Source organism: Coenobita brevimanus, chromosome 111, assembly GCF_032717465.1.
Source record: "Coenobita brevimanus isolate Jiangsu-jjx chromosome 111, ASM3271746v2, whole genome shotgun sequence".
NCBI lineage: Eukaryota > Metazoa > Arthropoda > Malacostraca > Decapoda > Coenobitidae > Coenobita > Coenobita brevimanus.
This window is the reverse complement of record NC_137064.1, coordinates 31,304,001-31,319,000: the sequence shown is the minus strand read 5'-3', so window position 1 is coordinate 31,319,000 and position 15,000 is coordinate 31,304,001. Positions and strand designations below refer to the sequence as shown.

General features: G+C 45.4%; 1 protein-coding gene across 3 annotated transcripts in view; it reads left to right on the top strand.

Annotated features, from left to right (window-relative positions):
• The window catches only part of LOC145417734 (protein PALS1-like), a 318,104-nt gene that overhangs the window by 197,740 nt on the left and 105,364 nt on the right, over positions 1–15,000 (top strand). For all 3 annotated transcript variants that reach the window (XM_080286334.1, XM_080286333.1, XM_080286335.1), the window contains one exon: positions 2,055–2,767. In XM_080286334.1, the coding sequence (XP_080142460.1) occupies positions 2,055–2,767 (713 nt within the window). The remainder of the gene's footprint in view (positions 1–2,054; positions 2,768–15,000) is intronic.

The window sequence follows — 15,000 nt, the reverse complement described above, 5'->3', positions numbered from 1 at the left end:
AAAAAAATCCTTCGAACTGAGACTAAGAATAAAAAAAAATCCTCCGAACTGAGACTGAGGGAAGGTTTTGAATTACGACACGAAAAATGTATAGGATGAGCTGAAGTGTGAATGAATGAATAAGTAAATGAATGAATGGGTGAGTGAGTGAATGAGTGAATGAATGAGTGAGTGAGTGAATGAGTGAGTGAGTGAATGAATGAGTGAGTGGGTTAGCAAGTGAGTGAGTGAGTGAATGAATGAATGAATGAGCGAGTGGGTTAGCAAGTGAGTGAGTGAGTGAATGAGTGAGTGAATTAGAGAATGAATGAATGAGTGAATGAATTTTAATGGTAAAGGTCATATAAAGAGGATGAGGATAAGAGGGTGAAAGGAATTATGCATAACTGAATGAATGATGAATGGAGAATAAAGATCAAGCAGAAAAAAGTTTAGAGAGTGAGAGGAAGTATGCTTGAATGAATGAAGGAAGGAAGGGGAAGGAAGGAGGGAGGGAAGGAAAGAAGGAAGGAATGATATGGGACAGGCAAAGAAAAAAGAAAAGTTAAGACAAAGTAAAAGAAATTGAGAGAGGAAGATGAATGAATGATAAGGCAAATTAGAGGAAGGTTAGGGCTAATCAGGAAGGATATAGGCTAAAGGGTGTGAAGAAGTATGATTGATATGAATGAATGAGTGAGTGAATGAGTTGTGAGACCAAGGGGAGATTAATGTTAGAACAGGGAGAATATAAAGGGTGAGAGAAAGTATGAATGAATGAATGGGTAAATGACTGGGTGACTAAATGAATGAACGAGTGAATGAATGAATGATTGGATGGATGGATGGATGAGTGAATGAATGGATGGGTGAATGATTGAATGATTGATTAGGTGAATGAGTGAATTAAGTAGATAAAAATTTGAGTAAAAACAGCGGAAGATAATTTTGGATGAGAGGAAGAAGGAACAAGTGAACAGACAATTAGATTAGTAATAAGAGTTCAAATATATATATTTTTTTTATGAAGGGAAACTTCTATAAGGAAAAGAGAAAGTGCATGAAGAAGGTTGGCCGCTCTTGCTTAGGAGGATGGAGTAATAGTGATGATAAATATTGTACTTAATAATAATAATAATAATAATAATAATAATAATAATAATAAATCAGTCATCATCATCACTCATCATCATCATTATAAAAAGGTGTAATATACTTAGAAACCTATCGTTATGAAAGTGGACAAACTTCGCTATCCCAAGACCACTACTCTGTATTTTTTATGTATCTTCTGTAACTTTCTTGCCTGTAATGTGTATCTATGAGCTGTAATTTCGCGTTTGAACGATGTATTATGTATTTATTTGTAATCATGTATATTTAATGATACTTGTGATACATATAAACTGAATTGCTTGTCCGTCTCATTTAGTTTCGTTCGTCCACGTTAACTTGGCGGAGATTTTCGTCCTTTTGCAGCTACTTTCGTATAGTTTAATGAAAGAATTATACAGTGCTGTGACTCTACATCGTTTCCTTAGCACTTCTTCTTGACTAGCATCGAATTTTAATGTTAAAGTCATGTTACAAGCCAGCGATCAAGGAGAGTGGATGCCATAATAATAATAGTAATAATAATAATAATAATGATGATGATGTTTTCAGGCTAGAGTGTAAGACTGTGCATACTGTAGGACACACACACACACACACACACACACACACACACCATGCACCGCTGTGAGGCACGAGTGGTGATGGGGGGGGGGAGGTGCAGTAAATATGTTAACTGTGAGTAGCGAATGACAGCAATTGTTGAGGCCGTGGTGCTGTGTGCTGAGTCATGGCTGTTCCTGCAGCATGTATTGCGTTGTAGGACAGTTATTACAGACTATCCCCTCGTGTGTGTGTGTGTGTGTGTGTGTGTGTGTCTTTCAGTGTGTGTGTGTGTGTGTGTGTGTGTGTGTGTGTGTGTGTGTGTGTGTGTGTGTACAGAAATTATTGAACCTTGAAGCCGTGTCCTAACCATATTGTTCCTGCTGACTAAACTGTGCTTATGTGTTCTGTCTCCGCAGCTGGAGCCGCACCGGAGCGTGGTGAGTGTTGGCAGCAGCGGGCAGGCCAGCCCTGGCCGCTCCCCTGCCATCAAGGAGCAGCTAGACGACGTCAACGGCGTCCTCGACACCTCTCCCATCTACGTGACCAGCGTCCCTAACCTGACGTCAGAGCAGCGGGCCCGCTCCCGATCACGGTCCTCCACGCCCAATCGAACGTCAACCAGCCCGCGGCGGCAGGCGTCCACCCGCAGCTCGCGGGATACCCCGCCCTCGCCGCTTACGCCCAGCCCACGCAAGGAGGCGCCCTCCCTCAAGAGTGGTGACAGTCCCGGGGCGGACCGCAGCTCCCGCCGCTCCAGTCGGCGCCGCGGCCAAGTCAAGATCATCAACGGCCACCTCGCCGAGGACCAGGCCAACAAGAGCGGCGACGAGCTGGAACTGACCCACGACCTTAACGACACTCTGGACGACACGGAGGAGCTCGACCAGGACGACCCCCCAGACCGCACCGGCACTGACAGCGAGGACCGCTTGGACCTTGAGGGTGCCTGCCTGAGTGAGAGTGGCGACTCCCTGCCCGGCACCCCGGAGAAAGCGTACGGCATCACCCGCCACGAGTCCTCCCGCAGGTCCTCCAGCAGGCGGCAGAAGCGGGAGGTGCTGCTGGACCAGGAGCCGCTCAAGACGCCAGTCCACGCCGTCAGCAGCGTTGACAGTCGCGACAGCACCAGGTATGCAACGGTCACTTCAGACTGGTCTCGCCCCTTCCCCTATCCTCTCCCCTGCCTCATCACACATCCCCCTCCAAACCACGTACATCCTTTTCCACCAGACCTATCCTTCTCCATCGCACCTATCCTCCCCCACCTCACCTGTTCTCCCCCACCACACCTGTCCTCCCCCACCACCTCTCCTCCTCCACCATATCTCTCCTCCCCCCACCACACATGTCCTTGCATCCCTCCTTCCTCCTCCTCCCCACCTTGCCCCCCTGTAGGGTATCTGTCCGGTGGTCATCCTCGCCTGTTTTCACTTGGCCTTATATCTATGAGGGTTTGTCAGACACTTTTTTTTTTTTTTTTACTCCGGTATTAAGTTCACCTTCAGTCTGTTGCTGGATTTTAAAAGGCTTATCCATATTTGACTTCCACTTTAATCAGACCTAAGTATTATCTTGTCTGATGCAGTTAAGTAGACTACAGTTAGGCTCATTTTTGTGGTGAATTTAATTTTTTAATAATCAAACATGAGTATTACCTAAATGGACCAAACAGACCAATAACGCTTGATTTTGCTTGTCTTTGGTCTGCTTGATCGGATTGTTTAAACTTCCTTGTGCTTACTTGACACTTTATCACAATAACTGAACCAGATGTAAGAAAATGTTCATTAGGTACAGAAAGTTTTACTCAGAGATGCATAATGATAAACCTTTATCTGGGACACGATGATAAAAGAAGCATTGATGTCGGATGAAAGTAAAATATTAATTCCCTCAAACACATTTCCCTTTCCCACTTAAACTTGCCTCACCTCGCCTTAAATGCCGCCCACACTGCCTAACCCTGCCCTGCCCTGCCTCTCCTTGTCCTTCTTCTCCCTGTCCTCCCTTTTTCTGCCGTGTCTCCTTTCCCCTGTCCTTCCCTGTCAATCCCTCCTTCCCTTTCCCCGTCCTGTCCTGCCAAGCCCTGTCCAGACTCTCTGTTCTCCCCAACTCTGTCCAGTCTTGTCAGTCCCAGTCCTCCCTTTCCTTGTCGTGCCCTGGCAGTCTCTATCCTATCTAACATTGTCTTGACCTGCCAGTCTCTGCCCTCCCTTTCCAGTTCTTCCCTGTTCTACCCTATCAGCCTGTCTCCAGCCTCTCCTTGTCCTGCCGAACCTTGTCATGCCCTGCGAACTCCTGTCCTGCCACTCCCTGCCCTGCGTATCCCTGACTCCTCGTCCTACCAGTCCTGCCTTGCCCTCCACTACCTTGTCCTGCGCCTCCCTCACCCTGCCCGTCACTGCCCTGTCCTTCTCCCTGCCTCCCTCCTACTGAGACCAGCATTGCGTTAACATACGGTCTGGGAGTGTGTCATGCCTATCAACATTCTGTCACATGTTAACGGGCAGTCCTCTTTATAAGTAAGGAAGCTTTTTACCACACAGTTGCTTTCGTAAATTGGGTACACCTGGCAGACCTTCTTTTCAGTAATGTAGCTTAACTCATGCAGCCCATTTTTTTAAAATTCTGGCTAACTTCAGACGAGTTTTTAAAGCCTAAGTTAGACATCCGTGGGCTGTAGGGGTTGGAAGCGGTTTTAATTATATATGTAAATGATATAAAAAAGGCTTATAACGAGGACTTTCTGTGGTGGTTCTCTTCGTGGTGTGATCTGATGAAGCACAATTTAATCAGACCTCCCCATGAACAGGACTTAAGACTAATATAACTCTGTGATTAAAGCCCTGTGTATGTGTGTGTGTGTGTGTGTGTGTGTGTGTGTGTCTGAACGAGTGGCCGCTGCAGTGTAGTGGCTGCGGCTGGTAACGAGAAGCAGGTGTCTGGCTTGAGATGTAATTACTGATGTTAACCCTCTACCCTGATGGCTTTTTAATTTAGTAGTAGTAGTAGCAGCAGTAATAGTAGTAGTAACAGTAGTAGTGGTAGTAGTAGTAGTAGTCGTAGTAGTAGTCGTAGTAGTAGTTAAGTAATAGAAAACAGGTAAATAAAACGAAGGGGTGAAGAAGAAAGCATATTCAGGGACCTGCGTAACATGTAGTCATTACCAGGAGGGAAAGAGAAAGTGATGAGATGGAGAAGGAGGTAATTTTTGTCATAGAGCAGAACCGAGAAAGAAGAGGAGGTAGAGAGAGAGAGAGAGAGACAGAGAGAGAATAAATTTGACAGAGAAGAGGAGAAAGAGTAGAGATGGAGAGAGAGGAAGAAATTATATTTGTGATGGAGATAGTTGAAGGAAAGGTGGAGAAACTGATGGAGGAAACAACAGGGAAGGAGATGAAGGTACAAGAAGGTCTGAAAGTACTATATAGTTACCCCTTGCATTTGGGAAACAGAAAACGGGTGAGAGTATGTAGATGAATGGGTGTTGTGTGACCGCCGTTATGAGGAGGCAGAGAGTTGGGGAGCAGTGTTGAGTGCTGTTGGGATATTAATGAGGGTGATGCAGCGTTGCGGCGGAGAAAGAGAGAGAGAGAGAATTTGTGTGTGTTTGTGTGTGTGTGTGTGTGTGTGTGTGTGTGAGAGAGAGAGAGAGAGAGAGAGAGAGTGGGGGGAGGGGGCTGATGAGACGAAAATCCTTTAACTCACCCTGTTTGTAAGTGGTTTAAGTGGTGACCCCCTTACACAAGAGACCTGTACTCTGCGCAGGGCTAAAGACAACACATCCATTCCTCTTGCAGTAGGAAAATAGAGGGATTTATCGTGCGTAAAAAACATAATCTAGGTTCTTATATTCTTCTTATGCAGAAAAAATGTCTTTCTCTTGGCCAAGGAAAAGCGTCAAGGAAAACATTCACTTGTATCAGGAAAAAACAGCCATATAGATTGTTTTTTTCTCTGTGAAGCTTAGTGACTTTTAAACACATTGTGGAGTATGGAAACAAATCTAGGAAAACACAGTCACATCTTTTAGTCTAGGAAAACACAGTCACATCTTTTAGTCTAGGAAAACACAGTCGCATCTTTTAATCTAGGAACACACAGTCTCATCTTTTAATCTAGGAAAACACAGTCGCATCTTTTAATCTAGGAAAACGCAGTCCCTTCTTTTACTCTCAGGAAAATGTAGTACTTCTGCTGTTGCAGGAAAATAACAGTATTTCTCTTGGTGTGGGAAGACAATCACACGAGCCAGGAAAACAGCCACTTCTCATGGTGTGGGGAAAAACAGTCACTTTTTGCTCTAGGAAGTCACTTGGTCTAGGAAAAGTGTCATTTGGTCTTGGAAAACTGTCGATTGGTCTAGGTAGTCACTTGGTCAAGGAAAAGAGCCACATGGTCTAGGAAAAGTCACTTGGTCTAGGTAAACAGTCACCTAGTCTAGGAAAACAGTCACCTGGTCTAGGAAAACACAGTCACGATCTAGGAAAATAGCCACGTCTTGTACAGTCACTTCCCCCTGCCCCCCAAGCAACTTGACGGGGGGAAACAGGTAATATGAGGGGCCTGAGGGGCGGACATGCCTGCTGGGGAAGGGGCGGCGGCAGGGGGTGGTGGGGAAAGGACGACTGGGGACGGCGCGGGGGCGGTGGTGTAGGAGGTATGAGGCGCGGGGTAGGGCGATTCGATCATCATACTTGCAACATTCCGGTATATATATATATATATATCTGAGGGAGAGAGAGAGAGAGAGATTTACTTTGTTGATCCCAGCGTATTGTCGTCTCTTTTGACACGGCAAATTGCCTTTTTAACAGAGAACTGGTCGTCTTGGAGCATGCCAGTCTTTCGTTTACCCTGCAAACCTTCTATCTTTTTGTGAGCCTATCCTCACCTTAACCCCAATTCTCTTCAGCAAGATTACTTTTTTTTTTTTATTGTACTTTTGTTACCACCAGGCGATGTTCAGCTTGGGGGAGACTGCCTTGTTGTTGCTGAGAGAAGAATGGAGATTGTTCCCTTCCTCATGCTTCTGAGGATGATCTGAACTAAACTGAATAATATTGTTTAGGTTTAGGGAAGGAAATCAAGGGGTTTATTTAGGTCGGCTGTGACAGTTTTGGATTCTTGGGACAAATTAGGATTCATGAGTACCTCCAGACAATTTTCTTTATCTGAGAGAAGCACTTAGGCCTCAGTACTCTCCTGATCTTGCCAGCCTGCTATCCAACTCGGCTCAGTAACACAGTGCTGGGGTGTGAGTATCAGGAGGAGTATCGCCACCTGAGAGTCAAATCAAGGTCATTTCACTCCACCCCTGTCGATTCTAATGTTTATTCTTCTGTCTCTACCTTTACCTTTACCTGCCGTCCATATTTACAATTTTTCATTCCTCCCTGCCTACCTGCCTACTTATCTGTCTACCTCCTTTCCTTCCTTTCAGTATACTAACCATTTTCATTCCCACCTCCATACTTCAAGGTCATTTCACTTCAACCTGGCGATTCATCTATTTGTTCTTCTGTCTCTAGCTTCACCTGTGCACATCACCCTATTTCTCATTTTTCTTTCCTTCCTGCTTGCTCACTTACCTGCCTACCTCCCTACCTCCCTAGCTACCTACCTACCTACCTACACACATACCTAACTTTATTCCTTCCTTCCTTCCTTCTTACCTACCTACAAACATACCTAACTTTATTCCTTCCTTCCTTCATTTCTTCCTTCCTTCCTCCTTCTTTCCGTCCTTCCAACATCCATACCATTTTCCTTCCCACCTACATGTCTTTCTTACCCCCCATTTTTTCTTTCTTACATACATACCTTCATACCTGCTTTGTCTCTTTGTATGTTGATTGCTTTCCATGTCTCCACACTGACTTACTATCCTTCTTAACTCTCTTTTTTTTTCTTATATACGTAGCCTATCTATTTCTGACTTTTTTTTTTTTAACCTACGTTGCCTATCTATCTGTCTACCATATTTATTCACCTGATTATAACTATGTATTTCTTAACCTACCTGTCTATTCTGCCTGCCTACCTTGCCTCTTCATCTGTATTCTCCTGTGTTAACCTTACCTTCCTACTTACCATTTACCTACTTACCCACCTACCTACCAACCTGTCTACCTGCCAACCTGTCTACCTGCCTGTCTACCCACCCACCTAGCTACCTACCCACCTTCCATCCATCTTATTTTCTTTCTTTCTTTCCCACCTTCCTACCTACCTGTTAAGAAAAAATTATTTGATTACATTGGCCACCCGTATCATTCTATAAATCTGCTCCAGGTCACACTACTAACTCATTCGTGTGTGTGTGTGTGTGTGTGTGTGTGTGTATGTGTGTGTGTGTGTGTGTGTGTGTGTTAGTGTGTGTGTGTGTGTGTGTGTGTGTGTGTTGTTATGAAAGGGTTTAGTCTAAGAGTGAAAGGCTTGATAATGTTTATGTTAATCTCAGTTATTAACCGTGTGTGTGTGTGTGTGTGTGTGTGTGTGTGTGTGTGTGTGTGTCCGGGTTGAGTGTTGACGGCGATGAGTTGCATGTGTTGATGACAGTGACGTGACGCAAGGGAGAGAGAGAGAGAGAGAGAGGCAACCAAGAGGAAATTAATGACGTGAAAGGAATCAGAGAGAGAGAGAGAGAGAGAGAGAGAGAGAGAGAGAGAGAGAGAGAGAGAACCAAGAAGAAATTAATGATGTGAAAGGAGAGAGAGAGAGAGAGAGAGAGAGAGAGAGAGAGAGAGAGAGAGAGAGAGAGAGAGAGAGGATAACGAGCTCTCACCTAAGGTTCCTTTTGTAAACAATACATGTCAAACAAGGCGTGTCATTCCCGTAGAGTTTTCACATATCCGAAGGCCTTGGAAACTCATATATACTCTTCCTACAATAACTTGGCTTAAAACTGCCGTCTGTCCATCTTGAATGTTGCGTTGTAGCCAAAGATATCGCTAGAATATTCAGCTAGTCACGAAGAAGCGCTGCGGGAAGAATGTAGGGCCGTACTATTGTCTTTATTCTGTCATTGAGCTACGGGAAGTAAGCTGCAAAAGGACGAAAATGTGCGCCAAGTTGAGGTGAACAAACTATAGTGTATATTAACAATCCTTGATCATTGTGGATTTATTATTTATTTTTCTGTTTATATATCTCTCTGCCTATCTATCTAACTATCGATTTATTTATTTATTTATTGAGCTGTATCTAGTTGAGGCAGAAAATTTGGTGATATGAACAGTGAGCCGTAAATATTTGTCTGTGTCTAGAAATTCTTTTAAGTTTGGAATATTTAGTGTGTGAAGGCGTGGAGTGTGTGGTGGTGGTGGTGCAGGTTGTTGTGGTGGCGTGGTGACGGTGGTGGCAGTGATGATGATACTAGTTGTGATATATACAGTGGTAAAATTGATGTAGAGCTGGTAAGAGTGGTGAAAGAGTGGTGGTGAAGGGTGATGAAGGGGATTGAGTGTTGTGAGAATGAGTGGTGGTGAAAGTGGTGATAGTGGTGGTGAGTGAGTGGTGGTGAAAGTGGTGATAGTGGTGGTGATGAAGGGTGAAGCAGGTAACATTGATGGCCCTGTATGGTAATTGTCAAGGCTCCTCTCCTCCGCTGAACTCTCTCTTATTCCTGCATTCATCCCCACGCACACTGACAACGCCTACCTTTCCACTGACTGACTGACAACGCCTACCCTTCCAATGACTGACAACGCCTATCCTTTCCACTGACTGACTGACAACGCGTACCCTTCCAATGACTGACAACGCCTATCCTTTCCACTGACTGACTGACAACGCCTACCCTTCCAATGACTGACAACGCCTATCCTTTCCACTGACTGACTGACAACGCCTACCCTTCCAATGACTGACAATGCCTATCCTTTCCACTGACTGACTGACTGAACTCCTATCCTTTCCACTGACTGACTGACAACACCTATCCTTCCACTGACTGACTGACAACACCTATCCTTTCCATTGACGGACTGACAACACCATTCCTTCCACTGACTGACTGACAACACCCATCTTTCCACTGACACACCGACAACTCCAATCCTTCCACTGACACACCGACAACTCCAATCCTTCCACTGACACACCGACAACTCCAATCCTTCCACTGACACACCGACAACTCCAATCCTTCCACTGACACACCGACAACACCTATCCATCCACTGACTGACTGACAACACCCATCTTTCCACTGACACACCGACAACTCCAATCCTTCCACTGACACACCGACAACTCCAATCCTTCCACTGACACACCGACAACTCCAATCCTTCCACTGACACACCGACAACTCCAATCCTTCCACTGACACACCGACAACACCTATCCTTCCACTGACTGACTGACATTGCCTACCCTGCCAACTACCTGACAACGCCTATCCTTTCCACTGACTGACCTCGCCTATCCCCCACTGAATGTGTAAATGACAGCTCTATCCTCAGCTGACTAACGCAGCTTCCACCCACTGACTGAAAAACTCGCCATTGTAAAAATCAGTAAACTAAAAGAATAACTTAAACTTTGTAAATAGAACACTTTGTGGGGTGGAAAGAAACTTTGTAGGAAGGGCAGAAAGAGCTAATGTTGAGAGAGAGAGAGAGAGAGAGAGAGAGAGAGGTTATCAGTATTCTTGTGGTGTTTAGGGTGGGGGGGGGAGTGTCGCCCTTGCTCCTACACTCCTCCCTCTCTTTCTCTCCTTCCCTCCACCCATTTCCTTCATCCTACATTCTTCTTCCTCCATCATCCTACGTTTCTCCCTCCCTCCTTCCCACCCTCCTCCTTTTTCCTCCGTCCTGTATTCTTTTCCCTCCTTCCCTCCATCTTTCCTTACCTCAGTCTTACACTCTTCTATCCATACATCTTTTCATTCATTCTACTCCATCCTGTTTATTCTTACTCTTCTCCATCGTGCACTCTTCATATCAACCCTCCATCCTACGCCATCCTGTCCATACTTCCTTTGTACCATATTTCCCTTCATCATTCCATTCTTCCATCTTTCCCTCCATCCTTCCTTACCTTCATGCTACACTCTCCTTCCTCTACCTCACAGTCATGTTTCCTCCCTTCCTTCCTTCCTTCCTTCCTTCCTTCCATCTTTCTTTCCATACACTAATCTTTCCCTCCCTTCTTCCCTCCCTGACCTCTACACACTGTTTTGCCTCATTCTTGCGGTCTTATTCATCAATCAATTCTCTCTCTCTCTCTCTCTTTCTCTGTCTACTTACCTACCTATCTGTCTTTCTGTCTGTCTATTGTTATATCTTCTGTCTACCTACCTACCTATCTACCTATCTCTCTACCTATGTATCTGTCTACCTATCTGTCTATCTATCTATCTATATATCTATCTGTCTAGTATGTAAAGGCAGCTCCCCCACTAACAGGACCTCCCACACAAGACCTTCACTATTCATGTTCTCCTTTCTTGTGAGATTTGCTTTAGTTACATTAAGTCAGCTTGAGTTAATTTAAGACTGGGAAATGAAAATATAATTGCAGTATGTCTCTTAGGTACACAGGAGACTCGTTATTAAGATTTTTTATATTATGAGTACACAGATAGAGTAGGATAGTAGCACACACACACACACACACACACACACACACACACACACACACACACACACACACACACACACACACACACACACACACACAAATTAGGGTGTACTGGGGTTAAAGTGTATGAGGATGGTTGAAATAGGTTGGCATGGGAAGGGTATGCTAGGGTGTAATTGGTTTATGTTTTATGTGTGGGTTGAGTGAGGTTAGGTTCGTTTGGGTGAGGTTGTCACGGGAAGAGTGTGTGTGTGTGTGTGTGTGTGTGTGTGTGTGTGTGTGTGTGTGTGTATGAAGATCGGGAGGCAGTGAAAGTAATCCCCCTCATCCCGGAAGACAGAGAGAGAAAGAGAGGGGGGGGGGGGACTTGAGAGTACAGAGAAGGGTGACAAAAATGATACCTAGAAAATAATAATAATAATAATAATAATAATAATGACGATAATAATAACAATAAGGAGAGGAAAAAGAAGAAGAAGGAAGAGGAGAAGGAAGAGAAGAGGAAGAAGAAGAAGGAGGAGGAGGAGGTGGAAGAAAAGCAAAATATGTTTACCTTAATTAAGTGCAGATTACCAGGTGCATTAATTCACACACACACACACACACACACACACACACACACACACACACACACACACACACACACACACACACACACACACACACACACACACACATTTCTGAAGGAGGGCTGGAAATCAGATACTTTTTTTTTTTTGTATTCCCGCTTGCATGCACAGGGGACGGCGATTGTGTTCACTGAGGCGAGGAGTTCAAAGGCACGCGGAGGAATACAAAGTTGAGGTGCGGGCTTTGAGGGAAGGAAGGAAGGAATACAAAAGAAAAGGAAGAAAAGAAGATGTATGAGGAATGTTTTGGGAAGGCTTCAGAGGGAGTTCAAAGGAGTACAAATAAGGAGGACCAGAAGGAATTCAAAGGCACGCTGAGGAATACAAAGTGGGGATGATGGCTTAGAGGGAAGGAGTGAAGGAATGCAAAAGAAAAGGACGAAAAGAAGATGTGAAGAGTATGTTGTGAGAGAGTTCAAAGGGAATTCAGAGGAGTGCAAAGGAATACAAACAAGTGAAGCCAAAGGGGGAATACAAAACAGGGTGACGCAAAATGAAACACATCCTTCAGACTCTCACCCAATTACCTTAAAGTTCTGTATTTCTAAATTTTTTGGAACACTGCGTAACACCTCTTCCATGGCGATTTATTTTTGACGATTTAGTAGTACTTTTTTCTTGGCATTTTTTTTTTTGTTACATCATTTCCAGGGCAATTTATTTATTTTTCGTAACACCTTTCCCTTGGCGATTTATTCTTTTCGTAACATCTCTTTCTTGGCGATTTATTCTTTCGTAACACCTTTTCCTCAGCGAATAATACCTAACATACTGAAGAGCCATATGAGTCACCAGCCAAGCCCATGTCATTCAGGATGTTTACGATTTTGTGGCTGAGAGAGAGAGAGGGGGGAGGGGGTTGGGATGTGCTGTGATATAGGCTAAACTCGGGTCTGTGGGTTGGCCTTCCCTCTCAGTGCCTGGCGGTGACGGCGGCGCTGGCACACACACACACACACACACACACACACACACACACACACACACACACACACACACACACACACACACACACACACACACACACACACACACACACACACACACACACACACACACACACACACACACACTTATTCTCTTATAAACTGAACTAAAAAAAAAAAGGGAGGTAATATCAACAAACACGATTTTCGATAAAGGTTAAATCCAGAAAGATGATACTATTCCCAAACCCCTTTCAGTCCAATTATGTTTTTTTATATTCTATTCCTGCTTCCTCCAGACGATTTTACTCAGCACATGAAAGCCCTTTAATACTGTTGGGGGATTAGGGAAGGCTGCATCTTATCCCTCTTCTTCTAAGTCTTTCTAAGTAGTGTGAATCTAAGACTGAAGTGTTCAAGGAAAAGTACATCAAATCCCTCTTCATCTAACTCTTTCTAAGTAGTGTAAAGCTAAGACTGAAAGGGTTAAGAAACTTTACGTCTAATTCTTCAAAGTCTTTCTAAGCTTCTTTAAATCGTCTGGAGGCGGTGTGAATATAATGAGAAAGACAAGTAGGTCGTCGGACTGAAGAATTAATTCTCAGGCACCAATAGCAGAATATGAGAGAGAGAGAGAGAGAGAGAGAGAGAGAGAGAGAGTAGTTGATTTCCGTGCTGGGAGAGTTAAGAATTTGATGAAGATACTGGGTGGAGAGAGAGAGAGAGAGAGATTTTGTGTGTGTGTGTGTGTGTGTGTGTGTGTGTGTGTGTGTGTGTGATTTAAGGATTTGATGAAGATGCTGGGTTTAATGAAGAAGCGAAGTGTAGCTTGGTGTAGTACAGGTTGCATGGGCGGTATTGGGTGTGTCGTGTTGTACTTGTCTGGGGAGGAGAGGGAGTGGAGAGTGCCTAAGGGGAGAAGGAGAGGGAGGTAATGAAGGGAGGGAGGAGGGGAGGGATGGGGGAGAAGGAGGGGGAGGTAAGGAATGGGATAGGAGAGGGTTGAGGGAGAGGAACAGGGTGGGGGAGAGTGATGGGGCGAGAATGGAGATAAAGTAAGGAGAGAAGGAAGGGAGGAAGATATGGAGGAGGTGGGGGGGAGGGAGGAGGATTGGGGATGAAGGGGAGGGAGATTGAGGGAGGGGGAGGGATAGTGGGGAGGAGGGGAGGCTATTTGGTTCAACCTATACAGCAAATCTTTTCTAACAAGCCTACATTAGCCGAGCATCCCTCCCTCCCTCCCACAGTCCTTTTACTCCTTCCCTCCTACCCTCCCTCCTCCTTCCCCAACCCACCTTCCCTCCTCCATCCCTCCCCACCCCTTCTCCTCCTGTTCTTCCCTTCCACCCTTCCTTCTCCTTCCCTCCCACCTCCTCCTGCCCTTCCCTCACAACATCTTTCCTCTTTTAAAGCACATACCTCACTTCCATTTACAGTACCCGCACATGCACCACCACACGCCTACACCACACACACACACACACACACACACACACACACACACACACACACACACACACACACACACACACACACACACACACACACACACACACACACACACACACACACACACACACACACACACCTTCACGCACATCTCCACACACACCTTCACGCACATCTCCACACACACCTTCACGCACATCTCCACACACACCTGCACTCACATCCTCACACACCGACATCTACACATACCCACACACCATCACAAACGTACACCCACACATCATCACATCTTCATCCCCCACGCCCACCTACATCCACACCTACCCACACACACCTGCATATACACTCACCCACACTACCAGACACAGATCCAGTCATGCACAACCCACACTTAAACATACGAGAACACTCCTGTCTCCACACACCTGTCCCATACACCTGCCTCACACACTTGTCCCCACACGTCTGCCCACACACACTTATCCCCACACACACCTGTCCCCACACACCTGCCTCACACAGCTGTCCCCACACACCTGCCTCACACACCTGTCCCATGCACCTGCCTTACACACTTGTCCCCACACACCTGCCCACACACACCTGCCTTACACACCTGCCCCACACACCTGCCTCCACACACCTGTCCCATCCTATAGCTGGCCTTGTCCCGCCGAGAGACACCAGAGCCCCCAGGGAAAAAATATCTCCAGCTCCCGTTTTTCCTCCTCGTGTGTTCATCATTCAGTCATTCCTGCGTCCTTCTAGCG